This window comes from Felis catus, chromosome C1 (genome assembly GCF_018350175.1).
Source record: "Felis catus isolate Fca126 chromosome C1, F.catus_Fca126_mat1.0, whole genome shotgun sequence".
Taxonomy (NCBI): Eukaryota; Metazoa; Chordata; class Mammalia; order Carnivora; family Felidae; genus Felis; species Felis catus.
Window position 1 is genome coordinate 212,461,817 of NC_058375.1, and position 24,601 is coordinate 212,486,417.

Genomic DNA, 24,601 nt, shown 5'->3' on the forward strand with positions numbered 1-24,601 from the left:
TTTAGACTATCTTGTACAATGGTACCACTCGAATACGTGTCCCTGTTTTAATAAGTAAACGCATCACACCTCCCTGTAGCAAAGAAGATAAAATGGAGATTCCTTCGCAAGGTGCATTCTGTCCACTCCAGTTTCTGCTCATTTGTGCGGATTGCGCCGCTGTGCCTCCCTGCCTTGCACCCTGGGATGGGCCACAGCAAACCTCCTCCCCATCCTCAGTACCCCAGGCCCTCGCCTTTCTGCACGCTATGCCTCCCGTGGCCAGGTTTCTCTTACGATTCTTCTCCATCATTTATTTCAGAAGTTAAGTCGTCTCGACCAGTGAACAGAAAAAGGAAAGCAAGCTGGGATTCTGGAGCGGGGCTCAGAACACGAGCCTAGGGCTACAGATCCAGAAAGACGCTCGAGCTCGGCCGGGCCGGGGAGCACAGCGGTGTGTGGTGCCTCTGGCCCTCGGACTGACTTAGCCGTGGCCTCTGAGAACCCAGGCCTCCGTGCGTTGCCTGGCTGCCGCGGGGAGCACCGGCCCGCGTGCACCTGCGCCCTGCCGCCCCTTTAGCTCAAGGAGTCATTTCTCCTGGGGAGGAACCTCTTGCTGTCAACAGCGCTGACCCCACTCACAGTAAGGTCCCAGTGCAGTGTGAGCCGCTGGTCCTCTGCCTGTTGTTCTCGGGGAAGCAAATCGTGCGCCTTGACCAAAGTGTTTATCCCCAAGCCCAAAACGATGGTGTCACCTGTTCCTCCTGCCCTGGCTTCTTTCTTCCCAGCTCTGTCCTCGCTCTTTCTCCTGCTCTGTATCTGTCCAGCTCTTTCTCGTTCACAGAGTGCTTCCACGTTCCCTTTCCTTCTCATACCCTCTGTCTGTCTCCAGCTCCCTCTCTCCTCTCCTCCAGCTTTAGGCGGCGCCTTCTGCTTCGTTGGGAAGAGGGATTGAGAGCTCAGGCCCCAGAGTTAGGAGAGAACGCCTGCTCTGCTCTTCACAGGCAAGTAACCTGGGGAAGGTTATTCTGAGCTATACTTTCTTCACATGTCAGATGGGGCTGATAATGACATCACAGGGTTGTTTTAAAGATGATGTGAGAGGGGCGCCTGGGTGGCTCAGTCGGTTGGGCCTCCGACTTTGGCTCAGGTCATGATCTCACGGTCGGTGAGTTTGAGCCCCGCGTCGGGCTCTGTGCTGACAGCTCAGAGCCTGGAGCCTGTTTCAGATTCTGTGTCTCCCTCTCTTTCTGACCCTCCCCCACTCATGCTCTGTCTCTCTCTGTCTCAAAACTAAATAAATGTTAAAAAAAATAAAGATGATGTGAGATAACCCTCTACAGTGCTTGGGACGATGCCTGGTACATAGTAAGTACTCAAAAAAAAAAAAGAGAGAGAGATACTTATTATCCATCCCTATTCATTTCCCTTCCCCTCTGGCCCTCCTTATCCTTCTGCCAGACTGAGTCTCTGTAACTGCATTTCAGTCACATTTTTCCTTCCCTAGAGACTGTCCAGGGTGCTAAACGGTACAGCTTTCCCCCACTTCATAGAACAGGTAAGACAGAAATGTTTGTGTCTTCTAGAAATTCATCTTAGAGAAGTGGGGCCAGAGACGGCTCTTCCTGCCACACTGCGAGAGAGTCAGCTTCTTATCTCCCCAGAGAACTGGCCAGTTGAGGGGCATCGCCCACGGGGCTGAAAGCCAACCCACACTTGGAGCAAAGCAACTTCTGGTCCCTGCTCCTACAGCCCGAGAGATATTCGGAAAGACTCATACCACTTCTGAAGCTCTTGAGGATCCTTGTCAGGTCGGGGTATTCACGCAGGTTAATTCGGCTGAACAGCATCTGCAGAAATGACAGGTTGAACATCTTCTCCAGGTGGCTGAGGATATTGTACACCAGTCTGGGTACAGGGACCTGATTTCTGTAGGCTTCCATGGATTCCTTAAAAAATGGCATCAAGGATGGTGATGAACAATCATAAAATGGAGTGGAAGTTTCTTTTACGTTTGTGGTTTGCTACAGTGTAAGAGTAGTATTTCATTCTTCTAACAAGGAATTTAACACAAACGTATAGGTAGACTCGAAGGCAGAGAAGTCACAGTTACACATATTTACTTCCAGAACTTCACCTATTTTTGGATGGTTGGTCGTAGGAATAAATAACTTAGCCGTCTTTAAAATAAGTCTGCTTTGTGAACCTTATTTTAGGTATATTTGAGGGCAGAGAGAAATTTGAGGGAAGGGAAGGTAGTCAAAGGCTCCTACTATGTAACTATGTCTCTCAGGCTCTGGGCAGAACTCTGTAGCAAAGGACCAATTAGTTGGTCACAAGTGGCAATTCTGTTGATCGCTTGTTAGCCTCTGTTTGATCTCTCTGTCTCTCTCTCTGTCTCTCTCTTACTCTCTCTCTTTGACTTGAGATGGCCTGAATGGGTTCTAGCCAACAAGGAAATCACCCAGAGAACTCCTCTTCCTGAGAAGTTGGCCAAAAGGAGAAACATGGCAGGAGAATTGATTGCACAACACTTACTGAGCACCTACTAGGCTTGTCCTTGGGTATATAGCAGTGGATAAGACCAGCGTGGTGCTACCCATAGTGAGGGAAGGGACACTGTCGGGTGGAGAAGATGAGCATTCAATAATAAACACAAATTAAAGAAATGCCCCGTTGCTTTTGAGAGAAGTGTTATGAAGGGAAAGCATAGATTTCTATAGGAAATCAATTAGATGAGTGGGTTAAGGAATCCTCTCTGAGGAGTGACATCTGGGCTATGACCCGAAGAAGGGTTGGAGCCAACCAGGCCAAGCCTGGGAGAAGAACACTCAACCACTGCTGCCCTTTCTTGGGCTTAGGGCTCAGGAAATGCAGAAAAAACAAAAATCATGAAAAGAATGCCATTTTTGTCCATATAGCCATATCTTCCAATGCCTGCTTTGCTTCAAGTCTGAAAGGACTGCGTACAACAAGCTCTTGAGAATTGGGAGGGTACCCTTAGTGGGTTGAATGGTGCCACACTCCAGTAAGATGTGTCCACTTGAAACCTGTGAACGTGACCTTATTTGGAAAAGGGGTCTTTGCGGATGTAATTAAGTTAGGATTTGAGAAGAGATCATCCTGGATTAGGGTGGGCTCTAACACACAATAACAAGTGTCCTTAGAAGAGAAGAGAAAAAGAAAAGATGAGGGAAAGAAGAGCTGATGGAGAGATTGATGTAGAGATGGAAACAGAGATTGGAAGTGAAGTTTCTACAAGGATTTCTGGTGCCACCAGAAGGTAGGAGAGTCAGGGAACAGGCTCTCTCTTGGAGTCTCCAGAAGGAACCAACATGGCCACCACCTTGATTTTGTACTTCTGGCTTCCCAAGCTGTGAGAGAATAAATTTCTCTCGTTTTAAGGCACGTGGGGCGAAGTCGTTTGTATGGCTGCCCTTGTAACCCCATGTTTCCCTGAGAATGAACATTTTGGACTAGACCTTCCAAGTTCTAAGGGTTTGTGGTTTGAAACTTCAGTAACTGTTGGTGGGGGGGCTGGGCTGCCACGGAAAAGCAGTCAGCACGACTCACCCTGTACATCGTCTCAGTGATGAAGGAGTTGTCTCGGAGGCCTTCGAGGAAGGGAAATGGCTTGTGTATGGCATAGGCAATCTCCAGCTTCTGGTATATGAAGTGCTGGCGTAGAGTCTTTTCTAAGCCTCTGGTCATGGTGAACATCCTACGGAAGAGGCACGAGAAGAGAGGAAAGACTCTGGGAACTCGGGGAGGTGCTGTTTGTGCTCAGTGGGCATTTTCAGATCACCATCCTGGTCCCAAAGTCATCCTGTAGCAGTCTTCCTCAAAGGCTCACAGGTGTAAGAGGCAATGACAACGTCCAAGGACAATGGAGGCTGAAATTGACCAACAATAGGTTGCTGAAATCTCAAAGGGGTATTGGTAAATATAAGACAGATATTAAAAACAGCTTATAGGAGCAGCTGGGTGGCTCAGACAGTTAAGTGTCCAACTCTTGATTTTGGCTCAGGTCATGATCTCGCAATTTGTGAGTTTGAGCCCCACATCGAGCTCTGCGCTGTGTGGAGCCTGCTTGGGATTCTCTCTCTCTCTCTCTCTCTCTCTCTCTGCCCCTCCCCTGCTCTCTCTCTCTCAAAAATAAACTAAAAAAATTTAAAAAATTAAAAACTATAAAAGTCACTAATATTTATTGAGTATTTCCTGTGTGCCTGACTTTATTATAAAGGTTTCACATGCAGTAACTTATTTGATCGTCACAAAACCCTTGCAAGATGGTTTCTATGATTTCACCCATTGTATTGTGAAGGACATGGTGACATAGAGATGTGTTATGAACTTGCCCTAAATCACACAACTTGGAAGTGATAGAGGTGAACACATTCCGATGTTCTGCTTCTAGGTTTATGGTCATAAGTACTATGGTCTGTGGCTACACTGAACAGAGTTAAGGTTGTCTGGACCGCACCTTACGACAGACACTAGCAAATCTCATGTAAGAGGGACCACCCAATGATGAGTAGAAAGATAGAGACCCGATAATATTTGGAAACTTGAGTAAACCACCTACAACCTTCAACACACAGATAGGCCAAACATAAATAGACACGAAGGAGGTATAAGACGTGATTAGTAAAAGGCAACTTAGCTGATTTATTATATGTATCAATTACATATCGCAGAGCAGACATGCGCCTTTCCCATCCCATGCGACATTGATAAAAATTAGCCATTGATAGGTCATGAGAAAATATCAATAATTATTAGAGGCAGAAAACCTACAGATGAATTCCTGACAACTTGTCAAGGGAATAGAAGGGTAAACAGAAAAACTCAATCACCCAGAGATTTTTTTTTTTTTTAATGAAATAGAGATCCTGTTCTTCCTACTTCCTTTTGTGTATAATAGAAAACTGAACGGTAACTAATGACTGTTTCCAGGATTAATCCCAGTGGTAGATTGAGCAGCCCTGCTCTCTCCTCATCCCCACATCATTTACATTTGACAGAAGGAAAAAAAACAAAACACATTGTAAGAGTAAAGTAATCCACAATAGTGCTGGAAAAGAAAAGACGCCGCAGGGGGTCTATAATCATGGAGAAATACTGGAGATTGAGAACAGGTGGAAGAGAAATCTAGCAACCGGGATGCGGACAGAATCCATGATGTGGGGAAGAAAATTGCAAAGGTAAGCACAGAGCCCCAGAAATCCAGAATGGTCACATGGTGACAAGAGGAAGTGACCCTGAGGTTACGTTTAGGATGATTGTACAACAGCATTCAGAACATAAGATCCACCAGCTTCCTTATTCTTCAACTGTGATGGTTCTCAAGAGTGAGAGCAAGGCACAGAGAGGTTAAGTAAATAGCCCGAGGTGGCAAAGCAGAGCTTGTCTGAATAAAGCCCCACTAAAGCTAGTGCATGATATAGGGTCTCATATGGGAGTGTTCAGATTTTTATTATGGGAACGAGTCTTAAAAATGAATAAGCAAAAGACAAACATCCATATGGGGAAAAAAAGCAAAAGGCTTAACTAGGCAATTAAGTCAAATGTGCAATAAATATATGAAAAGCATGGCAATTCTCTAGTAGCTGGAACAGTACAAAAGAAGACGATTTAATAGCATTTGCCTATCAGATTGCCCAACATAAAGACTAATCGCAATAACCACAGATGCTCCTGGTGCAAATGTAAACAGATCCAAATGTTCTGGAGGCGAAGTTAGCAATCAGGGTCAAACGCCCTAGAATATGGATTCCCTTGAGTCCCAGATTCCACCTCTAGGAATGCACTTCAAGGAAACAATCATAAATGTGCTTAAGGAAAATATATAAAAATCTCATGAAACACTAGGGAAGAAATGAAGGGTTTCCTCCTCATTTTTTTTTTTTTCCACCAACCACATCTAGTCACTTGCACTGTGGATAATAAATGAGCTGCCCATTTGGGGCTGAGTGCAGCATCAACAGAGCACAGAGGAGGGTAGAGAGCAAATCTCCCTTTCATCCACAACAACGGGCTAGACTTTAGGGCAAAAGGAGTCGAGCTGTGTTTCTGCTCCCCCCGCCCCCGACTCCCACGCCTGTCCCCCTTTTTCATGGTCTCTGGTTAAACCCCACATACCTCTCTATCTTTGGAAGACAATATTTTACAAGGAGAGAGTCTCACAGTTTAAAATAGCTGAGTTCCACTCTGTAGCTGCTGTCAGGAAATCAGCTATCAGAGCCTGATCACCCCAAATGAAGAATAAAGTAGCCGAGACAAAAACCCACCTGGAGGCTGGGTTTGCCACCTGCTCCTGCCCCTTCCCTGGTCAGGGGCTGGGGCAGGGATGGCTCCTGGAAGGCGGAGAGAACAGCAGGGGGACACCAGTGGGTGAAGCAGGAAGTCTGTGCTTTGCCACATGCAGTGGGGGGCCAGGCTTCCGGAGGAAAGAAAAGTGAAAGTATTTGGAGCTGATCGTGCAGGAAGCTGGAGGCAGTGCCTGCCGCCTCCCTCCATCTCCGTCCGGACACTTGTGAGGTTCCCGGGGCATTTAGGGGAAGCGGTGGGGGGTCCCGTCATGGGGTAGCCTGACCAGGGGTGTCCAGAGGGGAGGAGGCATCAGGGCCCAGCCCCAGGATCCACGGACAGGAGCTGGGGATCCACTATCTGAGTGCTTCTCTACTCACTTCTATTCCCCCAGGCTATTTCCCCCTCCTGTACTTTTGGGAGATGAAAATGTTCCTACACTGAATCGGGGTGCTGGTAACACAACTGAATGAATTTACTAGAAATCATCCAACTTTAAGAAACAAACAAAACCCAGACGGGGAGGGGAGGTGACCCAGAAATGCCTATAATTTGTCAGGATAAAATTACTGCCTAAGAAAGTCGAGACAAAAGGGAACCTGAATATAAACTGAAATCATATAGAGGAAAATCATTCCTCTGGGCAGGAAAATGGCCGGGGGGCGGGCAGGCAGGCATTTGGGCGCCAGGAGCGTGAGGAAGTCAGGTCTAAGGCAGAGCCAGGGCCGGGAGAAGACTCTAGAACAGCCACTTCAAGGAAGATGGGATACGCCCTCCACACACACCCTTAAAGATGCCTTATGTGCAGGGACGCCTGGGAGGCTCAGTCCATTAAGTGTCCAACTTTGGCTCGGGTCATGATTTCAGTTTGTGGGTTCAAGCCCCACATCGGGTTCTGTGCGGACAGCTCAGAGCCTGGAGCCTGCTTCCGATTCTGTGTCTCCTCTCTCTTCCTCTCCTCCGCTCGCACTCTTTCTCTCTCAAAAATAAACATCGAAAAAAAATAAAAATAAAGATGCCTTATGCACATTGGCACATAATGTCTGTGAGAGACCCTATAACATAGAAATCTGTTTAACTTTATTGGAATCAATAATTCTCAAATGGATTCAACCCACGGGCTCCCCTTACCAGGACACCCAAAAGCTCCTCAGGAAAAAGGTGGGAAAAATGGTTCTGGCGTCTACGAAGCCTCGAAACCTAGGTTCACCTGCTTGCTACAGAGGCACCAGCACAGCATATCCCACACGAGCACATTCTAGGTCAATAGGCTCAGCCCTGGTGCTGGCAGGTCACTCCTGTGAGGATGACAGAGGCTTGGGAGCCACAGGAAGGGAGGAAGCGGCACCGCGAAATGCCAGGACAGGAGCAGGGAGAGGAGTTCAGTCCACTGTGCCCTTGTTACACTTCATTTACCCGAAACCCTCCACTGACCTGGGAAACCCCTTCATGGCCATCCCAGCCTGGAAACAAGGATCTCCTCCTCTAGCCTGCCCAGAGATAGATGACGCAAAGGCAAAGGAGGGGAAACGTAATGCCAGATGATTAGCCTAGAAAGAGATGCAAATAAGATGAAAGATGTTTCTATCTAAGGGACACCTGCTTGGGAAAATGGTAATAATGGGAAAGCTGCAGCTACTATATTCAGTGACATAGATTCTGAGAGTTTACTAAAATCGTGCACAATTCTTTTTTAGCTCAATTCTATTGGGGTATAAAATGCATTCATCTCAAGTGTACATTTAAGTGGTTGAGTTTTAACAAATGTGATCGTAATTACAAGCATGACGTAGGCCATTTCCATCATTCCAGAAAGTTCCTTCGTGCCCTTTGCAGATAGATAGCCTCCTCCCCAACCTCGTCATCAGGCAACCACTGATGCACTTGCTGTTAGTACAGATTCGTTTTGCCTGTATCAAAGTTTTACATAAATGAAAACATGCAGAATTTTGACGTGTGACTTCTTTGGGTCATCATAATGCTGTTGGCATTCACCTCTGTTGCTGAGGGTCGGTAATTGATTCCTCTTTAGCAGGTGTGCTGGCCGACTCTTGTTCATCCTGTCCGATCACCATGATGTCACCAACGTAACTGATAAGTGTGATGTTCTATGGGATATCCGGGGGACCCAGATGTCTTTGGACTATCTTATGACAAGGGGCAGGTGAGTTAATATAACCCCCAAGACAAAACTGTACACGAATGTTCTTATCTGTCATGCAGGAACTAAAACTCTTTCCGAGCCTCCTTTTCTAACCAGGATGGAAAGAAAACATTTGCCAGATCAATGCCCCCACACTATGTGCTTGAGGTCCACGGAATGACCTGGGCTGGGGATCTTACTGCCCAGACTGCTTATTTTCTTATCCCAGTCTTCGGCCTTCTTATAAATTCTGGGAGTTACCTGATACACTTCTAAGAAATTGACTTCCTGTCCGAGTTAGCCATTATCAGTTTTGATTACTCATACCCCAAAACTCCAGCTGCTTATAAGTTGGCGTCAGAGAATGAGTTGCCAGCGAAGAAACTTCACAGAAATAGGATCAATCTGAGATTGGTTATGTGACCTACCTGAACGTAAAGTAGTGGACAGCCTATTAGCGTTCAAAGATGGGGGGTTGGTAGACTTTGGCAAGCAGGGGCAAGGTAGCAGAGTAACTTCTAGCACTGGATTGTGCTCAGGACTCTACGAGTCACTCCCTGATTCCAAGTGTGAGATCTCAGCACACTTAGCAAAATGGCGAGGAGTTTTTCCAGTAAAAAGAAAGCATTGACTTCGCTTCAGAGATTACCACCTACTTGGCCTAAATCTGGGTGGGAAAACAGAGAAAGGAGGGCGGCCAGAATCTTCTCATCCCACGGGTCATATGGAAGAAAAAGAAAACAACTCTACCCCTGTGTTAGGAACCAGGGATTGTCTGAGCGGCATAGATGGTCTCGGTCCAGGATACGTTATCCCAGAGAGATTGATTCTCTAGCGAGGATAGAGAAAAAACAAGACAGTGGGAAATGCAAGCTAAAACTGCAGCCTGTTGTTATCTGGGCTGATGCATGATATTGCAGACTAGGGCTTCTTGTGAACTTAACAGAAGCACCCCTGAGGAACGCCAAAGACCTTGTGCTTATAAGCAAAGGAAGCTGGCACATTAATGTCATTGCCCAGCTGAGTGGTGGCCTGGGCCTGCCTGCTGCTTAAGGGCAGGGAGAGGAGAGGGAGGAGACACCAGAGCGGGCTCTTGTAGTCCGTGTCCAGCCTTGTCGGGGCCACTGTGCCCCCTGGGAGGCCAAGAGCAGAGGACAGCCATGCCCCACAACCACTTTGCCCCACAAAGCGAGGGAGGGAGAGAGGGAGGACGGGCAGGGACTGGTGGCAGGCAGTCCCGTGCGTGTGCAGCACCTGGTAGGCACACACACCCCACCCGCTGGAAAAGATGTCCTCGGCGGTATCCTGGAATCTGGAATCTGTCCCAGCCAGATTCATGTTCACTTCTTTGGAGGCAAGAAAGAACAGAAGTGGGCAGAAAGGTAGAAATCTCTGGCCCTCTATACTTTGCAAACATGTCTGTGCAAATTTCCAGCACATCCAGAGTGAGTCAGAAGAAGCAGGATTCAGTGGAACATACTTTGGAAACATCCTGCTTTGCCTCGGGCTCCCCAGGCCTCGCCTGCTTTGGCCACACTGCTCTGACTAAGGTCCTGGAAACTGCACATGCCCCGGCTCCCATTTATCTATCCCACCTGCATTTCTAGTGCTCGGTTTTGCTTTTTCTATTTGTGCTTTGCTCCCATGTCTTTTTCTTCCAACTTTATGCTGCTAGAGTGTGTTTTTGTAAGTTGCTTCAAATCCTTTACAGAATGAGGGCCGCTATTGGTGAAAAAATTACATACGGACATAATGTACAAACGCACTTGGTAGCGGGGCGCCTGGGGGGCTCAGTCTGTTAAGCATCTGACTTCGGCTCAGGTCATGATCTCACAGTTCGTGAGTTCGAGCCCCGCGTTGGGCTCTGTGCTGACAGCTCAGAGCCTGGAGCCTGCTTCGGATTCTGTGTCTCCCTCTCTCTCTGCCCCACCTCTGCTCTCTCTCTCTCTCTCTCTCTCTCTCTCTCTCTCACACACACACACTCTCTCTCTCTCTCTCTCTCTCAAAAATAAATAAACATTAAAAAAAAAACCCCGCAAATCACATTGTCCTTTAAGGTCTAGGTAATGTCAGTTCCAAACCCTTTCCCCATCCCACAGGAAGCCTGTCTCTGTCCTTGAGATTTCAATGACTAGCTGAAGCTCAGTTTTTTCTAATCACCGAGGCTGCATTTTTTTATATATATATGAAATTTATTGTCAAATTGGTTTCCATACAACACCCAGTGCTCATCCCAAAAGGTGCCCTCCTCCATGCCCATCACCCACCTCCCTCCCACCCCCCATCAACCTTTAGTTTGTTCTCAGTTTTTTTTTTAATTTTTTTTAATGTTTATTTATTTTTGAGACAGAGAGAGACAGAGCATGAATGGGGGAGGGGTAGAGAGAGAGGGAGACACAGAATCGGAAACAGGCTCCAGGTCTGAGCTCTCAGCACAGAGCCCGACGCAGGGCTCGAACTCAAGGACCACACATGCTTTGCCCCCTTACTCCAAAACAACCTGGATCCATTTGAATGAAATAGACCTTTCTGCCCTCTTGCCTTTGGATGAACAGTGGCCCATCTGCCACGGACCCCGAGCCGGCCCTGTTCCTCCTCCCTGGGGCTGAGAACTGCCACAGAGACTGGGTGGAGAGGCATCCAGCATTGGTGCAGCCATTTCACCCTGTTCAGCAATTTAGCCTTTACTCTTTGGGTGCCACACAGGAGAGATCCATCAGTTGGATTGATCGGAGCTCCTCAGAGCTCCGGGAAGGCACAAAGGCAGTCAATGTCAGCTCAAGGTTGATCCAGGCCAGTGCCATGGCCCCGTGGGGCTGGCAGTAGAAGATGGCAGGTGGAGGCCGCCAGTCAATTGCGGGTTAGCCCTTACCTCCTGTCCTGGGTCCCCATCTCCAGGAAGGTCGGCATCTACCCATGTTACTTCTGTCTTTCCGGCCTCATTCCACGGGTATATGACAGAATGAGATTGCACATAAAGAAATAATGAGGAAATCAGATTTCTTAAATCGCAGAGGATTGGCTCCCTAGGGCAACTTGAGGCTGACTCATATCACCTTCTACGAACATTTTTGTTTCCCCCATGCCTCCTCTATCCCTCCCCCACACCGCAAAAGACAGCTCTGCCCAGAACAGTTCCTTTTAGAAAAATTAACATTGAAATTGAACGAGTGCTGTCCAACTTCTGATTTCTGGGTAGCTGGGGGCCAGTTTGTCCCAGAGTGCATCTGTGCGTGGCATCTGAACACGGATGAGTTAGGGGAAGTGAAAGCAGACCCAACATTGACAAATGCAACCGAGTGGGGAGTGAGGCGTTGCTCTGTCTGTGCTGGGATGTTATGCAGTTGACTAGGAGGGAATTTGTCTTTTAAAATACAAGGCAAATACATCAATGCATTCTTAAAACAAGGTAAAAGTGTGTGGAAACCCCTCTACCCCAGACTCTGGAGGTGGCCAGGGCCCCAAGAAGGCATCAGCATTGCTATCAGCAGCTGCAGAACTGACAGGTAGGTCCTCAGCACCCAGTACCAGCACCCAGCCCTCAGCCTCTCCTCCACCTGTTCCCGAGAGACGGAAGATGAACAAGCTTGAAACCAGCCAGCGCTCGGCCTCCGGGTAGGAAAAAGAAGTGACGCTCTCCTCAGAGAATGAGTTGGTAGGCGCTGCCTCTTTTTCTGATTTCTGGAAGATATTGTAGGGAACGGGCGTCATTTTTTCTTTAAACATTTTGTAGGATTCATTAGTGATAGGCTCTGGGCCCGATGCTTTCTTCTTTGGAGGTCTCTTAATTATTGATTCAATTCTTTTAATAGATATAGGCCCATTCGGATGACTGTCTCTCCTTGTGTGAACTTTGGTGTTTCGTGTCCCGTAAGAAATTTGTCTGTTTCACCTTCTATCAAATTCTTCACCCTAGAGTTTTCCCTGGTGTTTGTCTGCTATCTTTGTCGTGTCCGTGGGACTAATAGTGATGAACCCCTCTTTCATGTCTGATACTACTAATTTCTGTCTTCTCTCCTTCCTTTGCTGCCTTGTTAGAGGTTTGTCGATTTTATTGATTTTTCTAAAAAAAATCAGCTTTTGACTTCATTGATTTTCTTAGATGTTTTCTTGTTTTCAGTTTCACTGATTTCCACTCTCATTTTTGTTGTTTATTTGTTGATTTATTTTGCTTGCATTAGGTTTCAATTTCTCTATTTTTCTGTAGTTTCCACAGGTGGGAGGTTAGATTATTCATTTAGATCTTTCTTGTCTAATGTGTAAATTCAGTGCTATACGTTTCCGTCTAAGCACTGCTTTTGCTACGTCCCACAAATTTTAATAAGCTGTGTTTTCATTTCCATCTAGCTCAAAATATTTTACAATTTCTCTTGAGATTTCTTCTTTAGCCCTAGAAGTGTGTTCTTCGATTCCAAGTATTTGGAGGATTTCCCAGCTATCTGTTATTTCTACTTTTATTTCATTGTGGTCTGAGAACATATTTTTAAATGATTTCTATCCTTTTAAATGTGTTAGGGTGTGTTTTACAGCCCAGAATATGGCATGTTTCGGTAAATATTCCATGTGAGCTTGAGGGGAATGTGCATTTTGTTGATGTTGAATGGAATATTCCATAAATGTCAGTGAGACCAGATTGATTAATGACACTGTTCAGGTTGACTATATTCTTACTGAGTTTCTGCCTGCTTGATCTGTCAGTTACTAAAATAGCGGTATTGGCGACTCCAACAATAGGAGTGGATTTGTCTGTTTCTCCTTGTAGGTCGATCAGTTTTTGTGTCCTGTACTTTGATGCCACTTTGTTACTTGCGCATTGAGAATTGCTGTGTCCTCCTAGAGAAATTGACCCCTTCACTATATAATGTTCCTATTCACCCGACAATTTTCCTTGTTCTCAAGTCTGCTTTGTCTGAAATTAATGTAGCGACTACAACTTTCCTTTGATAATGCTGTTGACAACATATCTTTCTCCACCCCTTTACTTTGAATCTGTCTTGTGTTTTTCTGCTTAAGGTGGCTTTCTCATAGACAGCATACATTTGTGTTTTTTTTTCTTTTCGGTTTTTATCGCTCTATGGATTTCTTTTAATTGTTGCATCGAGGCCATTCACATATGGAGTATTCATGTAGTTTGATTAATATCTACCAAATTGCGGGGCGCCTGGGTGGCGCAGTCGGTTAAGCGTCCGACTTCAGCCGGGTTACGATCTCGCGGTCCGTGAGTTCGAGGCCCGCGTCGGGCTCTGGGCTGATGGCTCAGAGCCTGGAGCCTGTTTCCGATTCTGTGTCTCCCTCTCTCTCTGCCCCTCCCCCGTTCATGCTCTGTCTCTCTCTGTCCCCAAAATAAATAAACGTTGAAAAAAAAAAACTTTAGTATCTACCAAATTGCAACTGTTGCTACTCATTGTACTTGTCTTCGTTTCTACTTTTTCTTCCCTTTTTTTTCTTCCTTTTACGGTTTCAGCTGAACACTTTATTACCCCCTTTGCTCTTTTTCTCCTAGCATATGAATCACACTTCTTTTAAAAATGTTTGTAGTGGTTTCCCTAGAGGTTGTAATATATATTTGCTGCTATTCATATTGCTATTTATTTATTTACTTACTTATTTAGACTTTGCTTAGTACCATTTATTTTTTTCATATCCATTTCTTCAAGTTATACTCTATGGCTTTGTGCGTGACACATGCATCCTATAATGGAATGTCACACACTCCTCCCTCCTGTCCTTATGAACATTGCTGTCAGTCATTTCACTTATCCATACGTTCTAATCACATGGTTGCTATTATTACTTTGAACAAACAGCTACCTCTTAAATCAATTTAGAGTAGGAAATTATTGAGAACCCCAAAAAGCTGATCTTTGTTCTTGTAAATTACATCGATCGATATTTACCATATTAGGAATGGAAACTTTGAACACTTAAATATTTATTTGTTCATGAAAAAAATAATAATGAACTCATTACCTGCTAACATAAATGAAATGTTTTATGAGAAGTAACTGTGTTTTCTAAAATTTTTTTTAATTTTTTTTTTCAACGTTTATTTATTTTTGGGACAGAGAGAGACAGAGCATGAACGGGCGAGGGGCAGAGAGAGAGGGAGACACAGAATCGGAAACAGGCTCCAGGCTCTGAGCCATCAGCCCAGAGCCTGACACGGGGCTCGAACTCACGGACCGTGAGATCGTGACCTGGCTGAAGTCGGACGCTTAACCGACTGCGCCACCCAGGCGCCCCTGTGTTTTCTAAAATAAAGTAAATTAGTAAGAAGAGTAGCAAGGCTTTATATTTTTGCAAATCTCTTTAATAACTGGCTCAGTAGAAGATGGCGGGATTCTGTCTGCTTCTGCTCTCAACCCGTTGTGATCTCACAGAAGGTGTATCCTCTGGGAGATTCTACCGTACATGTGTGACAGAATGAGAGAGAAAAAGGGTAAATAACATTTTAGTACTATTATGAAAACAGTTTTCACCTTGGTCATACGTGAAAGGGTCTTACACAATCCCAGGGGTCCCTGGGCCATACTTTCAAAGTCACTATTTTAAAATAATTTTTAAGGGGCACCTGGGTGGCTCAGTCAGTTAAGCGTCCGTCTCTTGATTTCGACTCAGGTCACGATCTCACGGTTCATGAGATCGAGCCCCATGTTGGGTTCTGTGCTGACAGCACGGAGCCTGCTTGGGAGTCTCTCTCTTACCCTCTCTCAGCCCCTCCCCTGTGCACGCTCTCTCTCTCTCAAAAAAAAAATATATATATAAACTTAAAGTAATTTTTGAGATGTGCTTTTGTTTTCAAGTAAACTTTGCGGTTTTTAGACATCAGTAATTTAAGTGGTTTGAGTGCTGCCTTCCGTTTCTTTTATAACAAAACTTTGCTGGTGTTGATATCTTGGTTCTCTCTCTCTTTTTTAAATGTTTTATTTATTTTTGAGACAGAGAGAGACAGAGCATGAGCAGGGGAGGGGCAGAGAGAGAGGGAGACCCAGAATCCGAAGCAGGCTCCAGGCTCTGAGCCATCAGCCCAGAGCCCGACGCGGGGCTCGAACTCAAAACCCGCGAGGTCATGACCCGAGCCGAAGTCGGACGCTTAACCGACTGAGCCACCCAGGCGCCCCTCTTGGTTCTCTTACTGTAGCACATCATCGAATAATTTGTCCTCAAGAGACTGCATCGCTAAGAACAGACTAGATTATTCTACCGGAACACGCAATTCTGAGATCTTAGCGGGTCACTCGCCTCTGCTTCAGAGAACCCTCGCTTGGGACAGTGTGGCTGCTGAGTGGCTGTCAGTGACAGCCACGGTAACCGAACATTGGGGGACCACCAGAGATGGTGCAGGAGTACAATACTTTCTGAGCCCTTACGCGGCTATTCGTTTTTTATCTGAAGTGGGGTTGACACACGGTGTTACATTAGCTTCCAGCGTGCGTCGTGCTGTGGTTCACCACAGGGCACCTTGGCGAGTATCTTGTCCCCACCCACGAAGAGCGTATATTTTTAGTCATTTCCTTTTACCTCTGAATCTATAGATTTGCATAACTGACATTTCAAATTTCAAATTTAGGTGTTCCCCACCCCTGCCCTTCAGGGTTTTTAGCAGCTATGTTCTGGGGAAATTCTCTCCTCATTTCACAACCATTTTAGTTAGCCTTTTTTCCCCCCTTTTATTTTAGCTCTCATTTTAAATTTCCAGGCCCGCCGTCTCCTTTTCTGATCCTTTCTTCATGGCATCCTGGGCGCAGTATCTTCTCCCGTTCGAAAGACACTGCTTGTTTTTTGGAAACTCTCTCCTGCTCCCGGCACTATTTCTATTTACGCGGGGGTAACTTTTGTTCTTTGCTCACCTTGGTTCTATTCCTTCCTGAGGTAGGTTTGCACCAGTGTGTGTGGCCTATTGTGTGTTCCTACCTGAGGGCCAGGCACTGAAGGGCTAGCTTGGAAGTGTGTTTAAGGAGACAGGCTTGATGCCTGAGGGCGAAGGCCTCTTTCTCCGGGGGCATCTACATTCTTAAGAAGGAGCCTCTAGGGGCGCCTGGGTGGTGCAGTCGGTTGAGCATCCGACTTCGGCTCAGGTCATGATCTCATGGTTCATGAGTTCGAGCCCCGCGTCGGGCTCTGGGCTGATGGCTCAGAGCCTGGAGCCTGCTTCGGATTCTGTGTCTCCCTCTCTCTCTGCCCCGTCCCTGCTCATGCTCTGTCTCTCTCTCCCTCAAGAATAAATAAAACATTAAAATTTTTTTTTTTTTTTTTAAAAAGGAAGGAGCCTCTAGTGTCTTGCCTGGATGTGGGTCAGAAAGGAGCTGGGGGCAGATCCTTTAGTGTTTTGCCTTTCAAGCGATCCTGCTGGTTCCTGCTGGCGTCTCCGTTCCAGGCCCACTGTTCTCAGAGCTGCGGGACACCCTCTGGGATTGTCTTCTGAAAGCAACAGCAGTGAGGCTCACACCTCTTTTTCTCTTTCGGACTTTGGTTTCATTTTCTCATCTAATTCTCTTCCCTTATACTTCTTCCGTTACTCTCATTTTAGGGAACCCTCTAGTCTGAGGGGAGCGCAACACTTGTCCTCCGGCAACTATCTTTAACCAGAAGTTGTTGTTTTGTTTTTGTTTTGGAGAGAGAGAGGACGGAGAGAACCAGGGAAGGCCAGAGGGAGAGGGAGAGAGATGCTCAGTTCGCAAGATCTTGAGATCATGACCTGAGCCACAATCACGAGTCTGCAGCTAAACTGCTTAACTGACTGAGCCCCCAGGGGCCCCTGTTTTTTTCTTTTTTAAAGGAATTCAGTGGAGGAATGGGTTTCATTCTATTCCAATGCATCCTTATAATGGGAGGTCCCAATGACCCTCTTATAATGGGAATAAACGTCTTCCAAGTGTTTTTACACCTTTTAGAATTACCGAGAAGACTCCCAAGACATCATCAGCAAAGGGAACCATTTTTCAAGTAAGAATCAGAATTACAAAGCTTTTTCAGTTTCAACATTATGGGTCACCTGGGTGGCTCAGACGGTGAAGCCTCCCATTCGGCTCCAGTCATGATCTCACGGGGTTTTGTGCGTTCGAACCCCACATGGGCCTCTGCATTCCCTGGCAGTGCTGAGCCTGCTTGGAATTCTCTCTGTCTCCCTGTCTGTCTGTCTCTCTCTCTCTCTGCCCCTCCCCCTCTCGATCTGTCTCTGTCTCTCTCAAAAATAAATAAGTAAACTTAAAACATTAAAAAAAATTGGTTTTCCCAGGCACGGCCATAATGTTTGAAATGCAGGGGCCTTACAGGTCTCCGTGTACGGATAACACGTACGCAGGCAAGTTTAGATACAGAACGATGAGTCCTTGTTTTGAATATACACACAAGTCTCTATATTCAACACGAGAAAAACACATATTCCTGTGACTGTTGTTAATTGAAACTGGACCATAGGGGTGGGTGTCTTTGAGCTAATTTTATTATGTGAAATGTCGCTCATTCCTGCCCCTGTGGGATGGAGAACTCTGCCTCTTTTCCACCTTCCTTGAGATTTCTTCCAGTTGTTGGTAGCTAAGAAGACTTGCTGTCCCACTGCTGTCTCCACACTCAGCACCACACATCTTATTTTTTTATTTTATTTTATTTTATTTATTTTTTTATATATGAAATTTATTGACAAATTGGTTTCCATACAACACCCAGTGCTCATCCCAAAAGGTGCCCTCCTCAATACCCATCACCCACCCTCTCCTCCCTCCCACCCCCCATCAACCCTCAGTTTGTTCTCAGTTTTTAACAGTCTCTTATGCTTTGGCTCTCTCCCACTCTAACCTCTTTTTTTTTCCTTCCCCTCCCCCATGGGTTCCTGTCAAGTTTCTCAGGATCCACATAAGAGTGAAACCATATGGTATCTGTCTTTCTCTGTATGGCTTATTTCACTTAGCATCACACTCTCCAGTTCCATCCACGTTGCTACAAAAGGCCATATTTCATTTTTTCTCATTGCCACGTAATATTCCATTGTGTATATAAACCACAATTTCTTTATCCATTCATCAGTGGATGGACATTTAGGCTCTTTCCATAATTTGGCTATTGTTGAGAGTGCTGCTATGAACATTGGGGTACAAGTGGCCCTATGCATCAGTACTCCTGTATCCCTTGGATAAATTCCTAGCAGTGCTATTGCTGGGTCATAGGGTAGGTCTATTTTTAATTTTCTGAGGAACCTCCACACTGCTTTCCAGAGCGGCTGCACCAATTTGCATTCCCACCAACAGTGCAAGAGGGTTCCCGTTTCTCCACATCCTCTCCAGCATCTATAGTCTCCTGATTTGTTCATTTTGGCCACTCTGACTGGCGTGAGGTGATACCTGAGTGTGGTTTTGATTTGTATTTTCCTGATAAGGAGCGACGCTGAACATCTTTTCATGTGCCTGTTGGCCATCGGAGGTCTTCTTTAGAGAAGTGTCTATTCATGTTTTCTGCCCATTTCTTCACTGGGTTATTTGCTTTTCGGGTGTGGAGTTTGGTGAGCTCTTTATAGATTTTGGATACTAGCCCTTTGTCTGATATGTCATTTGCGAATATCTTTTCCCAATCCGTTGGTTGCCTTTTAGTTTTGTTGGTTGTTTCCTTTGCTGTGCAGAAGCTTTTTATCTTCATACGATCCCAGTAATTCACTTTTGCTTTTAATTCCCTTGCCTTTGGGGATGTGTCGAGTAAGAGATTGCTACGGCTGAGGTCAGAGAGGTCTTTTCCTGCTTTCTCCTCTAAGGTTTTGATGGTTTCCTGTCTCACATTTAGGTCCTTTATCCATTTTGAGTTTATTTTTGTGAATGGTGTGAGAAAGAGCACCACACATCTTATTCAAGCTTCCCCAAATCCTGTAAATAGATACTATTATTACTTCCGTTCTGGCAACGGAATCTCAGAAAGTTGGCCGAGGTTAGAGCAAGTAGCAAACCAGGATTTGTTAGCAAGTAACCTGCATCCAGAGCCTGCACCTGACTTTGTGAAGGTTCGTTATGGAATGGGCAAATTGAACGCGCTTTTTCAAAACTAGACCTTACCTTCCCTGTTTATAGTACCACACGGTGGGGTCAGTAAACAATCTGGAATCACCAAGAATGACCTGGCTCCGTCTGATAGAGGCAAACAGACAACAGAACACGTTAGGCAGGAGACTGTGAGGAGGAGTTTCCAGAGGTGATAACCAAGCTGTTCTTGAAAAGGAGTAGGCTTTTGCTAGGCAGAGACTATTCAATTAGTGTTTTGCTTACATAACATTATGTAGCAGAATAGCGTGATTTGCGCGGTTTCATCTAAGTCTGTGATTTTAGCTATATAATATATGGTGGAATCTCAAGAAACACACCAGACAGAATAGGATAAAGGGAAAGAATGCTGGGGCAGAGGTCAAGAGACCTTTTCTGCTTTGATGCCAGATCGTATGCACTATATGCATTCTTTTAACTGCAGAAAATACTTCCTAACATAGACAAAACAAAATTAGGTTGGTTTTACACCCGTATTGGCTGACATTTTGAAGTATGACAATACTTGGGGTCTACAAAGGTATAGAGGAAAAACTCTTGTGAAATCCTGGCAGGACTGTAAACTGACAAATCATTTTGAAAGAGAAGTTAGCAACCTAGAAGTTGGAAGGTATCGTACCCCAGTACTGGGCAATTCTCTTCCAGGTACAAATGCTAAAAAATTCTTGTTACATGCACATAAGGAGCTATAACCACGGGTGTTTACCAAAGTACTACTCATAATAGCAAAAAAATTGGAATAGACCTAAACATTTACCAGTAAAGGATTGTTAGGCAAATATTGTCTCTATTTATGTAAAATATTACTGCACAGCAATTAAAATGCCCTGGTTTGACTTAAAAATATCAATGTGGACACATTTAAATAAATAATACATGGAAAAAAGGCAAATACAGGCATACCTTGTTTAAAAAAAAACTTGCTCTTCGGTGGTAGGTTCTGTGATATTCTCTTCATTGGCTTTTTATTTTTTTTGTCTGTAAACTTTTTTAAAACAAACAATCTGTATTAGTCAGGGTTCTCCAGAGAAACAGAAAAGACAAAATGTGTGTGTGTGTGTGTGTGTGTGTGTGTGTAACAGAGATTTATTGTAAGGAATGAGCTCACGCAAATATAGACGCTGGCAATTCCAAATCTGCCCTGTGGGCCGGCAGACTGGAGCCCCAGCAGAGTCGATGGTGCAGTTCCCATCTGAAAGCAGTCTATTTGTGAATTCCTTCCTACAAGGAGAGGTCAGTCTTTTTGCTCTAGGTGGGCCTTCAACTGATTGTATGAGGCCCACCCACATTATGGAGGGCCTGCTTGCTCAGAGCCATCCAGTTGAAATGATCATCTCATCCCCCAACACCCTTCAAGTGAGAAGGAAAGCCTGTAAGAACAGATAAAGAAGGCCAGCCAAATGTCCCAGGCTGGATACCCCGTTTGCATGCTCTTTGCTTCTGTAATCTTGCTTGCCTCTTCCATCAGCCAACTGTCCCCATAGTGTCCCCCCTTTTTCCCTTGAGTCCCTGCAATCCCACCTACCTGTGCAGCTGATAGAAAGTTTCCAAGTACCTGGAATCTAGCCCAGCATAAAAGAAGGCCAGCACCGGGGCTCGGGGGCTCAGCCTTTGGAGGTGACTCTGCCGGGCCAGCGCCAGTGCAAAATAAACAGTCTTTTCTGATTCCCCGAGCGCGTGTTGCTTGTCTCTTCCTGTGTGCCAAGTATTGCTGTAACACTTTTGGTGCGTTGGCCAGGAAGACGACAGCCACGCTGACCCCTTGAGCCACCGTTGGCAGTGAGCAGTGGAGAGGCCACTCATTGCGGCCCCCGCCACAGAAAGGAAGGCGCACCGACATTGATTTCACCAAACCCCCACCATCGCCGGGCCCAGCAGTACCTGCCACTACTGCACTGGACTCCAAGGGGAACAGAAAAGACCCGTCCCAGGACGTTGAAACAGTAAGTGTCCCCGGGGACTTCAGACCGGAATCCAGGCCCACCCCTGAGGCAGAAGGGGAGCTTAATCACCTCCCCGGCAACGTAGTCACTGAATAGAACAGCGAAGTCCTGGGTGGAAGTCTGCGATCTGTCTGAGTGTGTGTGAGTGCCCGTGCTTCATGGAGCCTGAGTGGGTCCTACTCTGCGATTCTGTGATGATCTCATACGGCTCAAGGCAGAATCAGGTCTGCAGAGGCCTGATCTGAGTCAGGGGTTTATACCCCTGCCAATGCTAAGAGGCATTCAATCTCCATGAGGGGCGTGGCCAGGCAGATGAACCGACCTCTTCCCCGTTTGTCCTGCGACACTGTTCATTGGGAGGGACCCATCTAGGATACCAGGATGGGGAAAATTCCTCAAAATCAACTGTTTTGGAATGTATGATTAAGAATTTTAAACAGGGAGGGGCCCTGAGGGGGGCTCAGTCGGTTAAGCATCTGACTTCAGCTCAGGTCATGATCTCATGGCTTGTGAGTTCGAGCCCCGCATCGGGCTCTGTGCTTACAGTTCAGAGCCTAGAGGCTGCTTCAGATTCTGTGTCTCTCTCTCTCACTGTCTGCCCCTCCCTGCTCATGCTCTGTCTCCCAAAAATAAATAAACATTAAAAAAAATTAAAAAAAAGAATTTTAAAAACAGATTTTCAGGTGACTATGGGTCAAACTGACCCATGGGAAATTATGCACCCTCTGCGAATTAGAATGGTCTACGTTCTGTGTAGGCTGGCCCCCTGAGGGCACCCTAGAGGTTCCCACGGTCCGAGCTGTTTATAAGGTAATTACTGGGGACCCTAGCCATCCAGACCAATTCCCATACATTGACCAATGGCTGGAAATAGCCCAAGTCAAGCTTCTTTGGGTCCAGTTCTGCATTAATAGTAAGTGACAATGTAAGGTTTTAGTGGCGCAGGCCAGAAAGAAGACCTCACAGCAAAAAAAAAACCCACGGCCCCATCCTCCAAGAAAATTCAGAAGTCCTTCCTTTCAACCACCATATGCCCCCAGGACCCCATCAATTGAGGGAGGGGAGCCTCAAGTGCCTGAAAGTTCACCCCTGTTGGTTTCGCCTCTGCCAGTGGCCAATCTGCCCCAACAGGGACATCTGAACCGGTAGGCAGATACCTTAGGTCCTCGACTCAAGGTCCAAGGCCCCCAACAGCAAGAAGATGCCATTGCAGGTGACTAGGGGTCCCCAGAAAATAGGCTTCAATGGGACCCTACAAGAAGGGGCATCAGTTTTCTGCTACCAACCGTTCTCCACTACTGACCTCCTCGATTGGAAACACCACAGGCTGCCCTGCTCTGAAAAGCTGTAGGTGATGAGAGATCTAGAATCCAGATTCCAGATTCACTGCCCTGCCTAGGCTGACTGTAAGCAGCTTCTGTTCACTCTTTTCAACATGGAAGAGCACCGATGAACCGTCACCAAAGGAAAAAAAAAAAATGGCTCCAGACTCAGTCACCAGATGGACAACTAGAAGTTGAAGCTTGGGCACGGGAGGCTATGCCCAAAGAGTATCCCTGCTGGGACCCAAACACAGAAGCCGGAAGGGCCAGATTAGAAAGACACCGACTCTCCTCCCTCCAAGGAGTAAAAGCAGGGGCCAAAAAGCCCACCAACGTGTCAAAGGTATCTGAGGTCCTACAAAAGCCAGAAGAGAGCCAGCTTACTTCTAGGAAAGATTATGTGACGCCTTCAGAGTTTATACTTCGTTCGACCCAGAAGCCCCCGAAAGCTAGTGCATGGTCAATGCTGCCTTTGTGGGACAGGCCCAAAGTGACATTAGACAGAAGCTCCAAAAGTTGGAGGGATTTGCTGGAAAAGAATGCCACTGAACTGATGGAAATCGCCAACAAAGTTTTTGTAAATTGGGACTGAGCTGCCGGCAAGGAGGCAGACTGAAGAACGAAACAAAAGGCAGTTCTCCCGGCCGCAGCCTTGGGAAGACCACCGCATCTGGAATGGACCCCACAGAAACCACGAGGGATTCAAGAACAAAAAAGAAGGGTGCCACTGGGATGGGATCAATGTGCCTGCTACAAAGAATTTGGACACTGGAAAAATGAATGCCCCAGTTGCCAAAAGGGAAAACCAAAAACTTCCACTCCACTCAGCTGCTACCAACCAGAACCACCCAAGGCTGACCTGATCAGACAGGCAGGAATGGACTCTGATTAGGAGAGACCAGGCTCTATCCAACTGGGCCCCCATGAACCCATGGTGAAAATGAAGGTAGGGGGCCAGAAAAGAGACTTCATGGTTGACACTGGGGTTGAACACTCTGCGATGACACACAAGGTGGCACCTCTGTCGGCTTGAGAAGTCACCATCGTAGGAGCCACTGGGATGCAAACCCGAAGGCCATTTTGTGGTCCTGACAATGCTGGCTGAGGGGTCACCAAGTAGTGCATGAATTCTTGTATTTACCCAACTGCCTGGTCTCACTGTTAGGTAGAGATCTCCTAGCCAAGCTGGGAGCAGAAATACTTTCACTTCAGATGAAAAGACACAACTGTGCCTAAATGAAAAGGCCCAACCCACGATTTTATCCTTGACGATATCATAGGAAGAAGAATGGAGGTTACGTATTTCTCCTCCCAGTGAGCCAACCGTGGCCCCCGAGGTAGAAGCTGAGTTCCCTTCAGTTTGGGCAGAAGAGAACCTCCCTGGTCTGGCAAAAAACCACCCCCCAATATTAATTGACCTAAAGCCTGGGACCCAACCTGTCAAAATATGCCAATATATGGCCCCATGGGAGGCACACCTGGGGACCCAGACACACTTAAACAGGCTACTCAAATGGAGATTTCTAAAAGGATGCCAGTCCCCACGGAATACTCCCCTGATGCCTGTGAAAAAGCCTGGGACAAATGATTACCACCCTGTACAGGACCCAAGAGCCATTAATGAAGCAGTCATAATGCTGCATTCAGTGTTTCCTAACCCATACACTCTACCAGGACTCATACCCTCTGAGGAAGGATAGTTCACAGGTCGAGATTTAAAGGACACCTTCTTCTGTCTCCAGCTAGAGCCTAATAGGCAACCCCTATTTGTCTTTGAGTGGGAAAACCCTGCCACAGGAACAAAGGAACAATTCGCTTGGACCAGACTGCCTCAAGGATTCAGAAATCCACCAAACTTGCTCAGTGGGGCCTGGCATCTGA

General features: G+C 46.3%; 2 protein-coding genes across 24 annotated transcripts in view; one reads left to right on the plus strand and one right to left on the minus strand.

The window, feature by feature from the left end:
* Nucleotides 1–6,406, minus strand: part of LOC101093454 (sp110 nuclear body protein) — a 32,331-nt gene extending 25,925 nt beyond the window's left edge. The window contains 3 exon segments of the mRNA XM_011285632.4: nt 1,760–1,928; nt 3,553–3,872; nt 6,270–6,406. Coding sequence (XP_011283934.4) covers nt 1,760–1,928; nt 3,553–3,699 — 316 coding nt within the window. The 5' untranslated portion in view covers nt 3,700–3,872; nt 6,270–6,406.
* Nucleotides 6,371–24,601, plus strand: part of LOC101093705 (nuclear body protein SP140) — a 65,684-nt gene continuing 47,453 nt past the window's right edge. For 7 of the 23 annotated variants that reach the window (XM_006935664.4, XM_006935662.4, XM_019838819.3 and 4 more), the window contains exons 1-3: nt 6,372–6,514; nt 8,324–8,452; nt 21,194–21,398. In XM_006935664.4, the coding sequence (XP_006935726.3) occupies nt 21,398 (1 nt within the window). In that variant the 5' untranslated portion in view covers nt 6,372–6,514; nt 8,324–8,452; nt 21,194–21,397. Of the gene's footprint in view, nt 6,520–8,320; nt 8,453–11,595; nt 11,938–11,968; nt 12,087–21,193; nt 21,399–24,601 lie in introns of those variants that run through there. The other 16 variants (XM_045034591.1, XM_019838824.3, XR_002161830.3 and 13 more) reach the window with 11 other exon arrangements.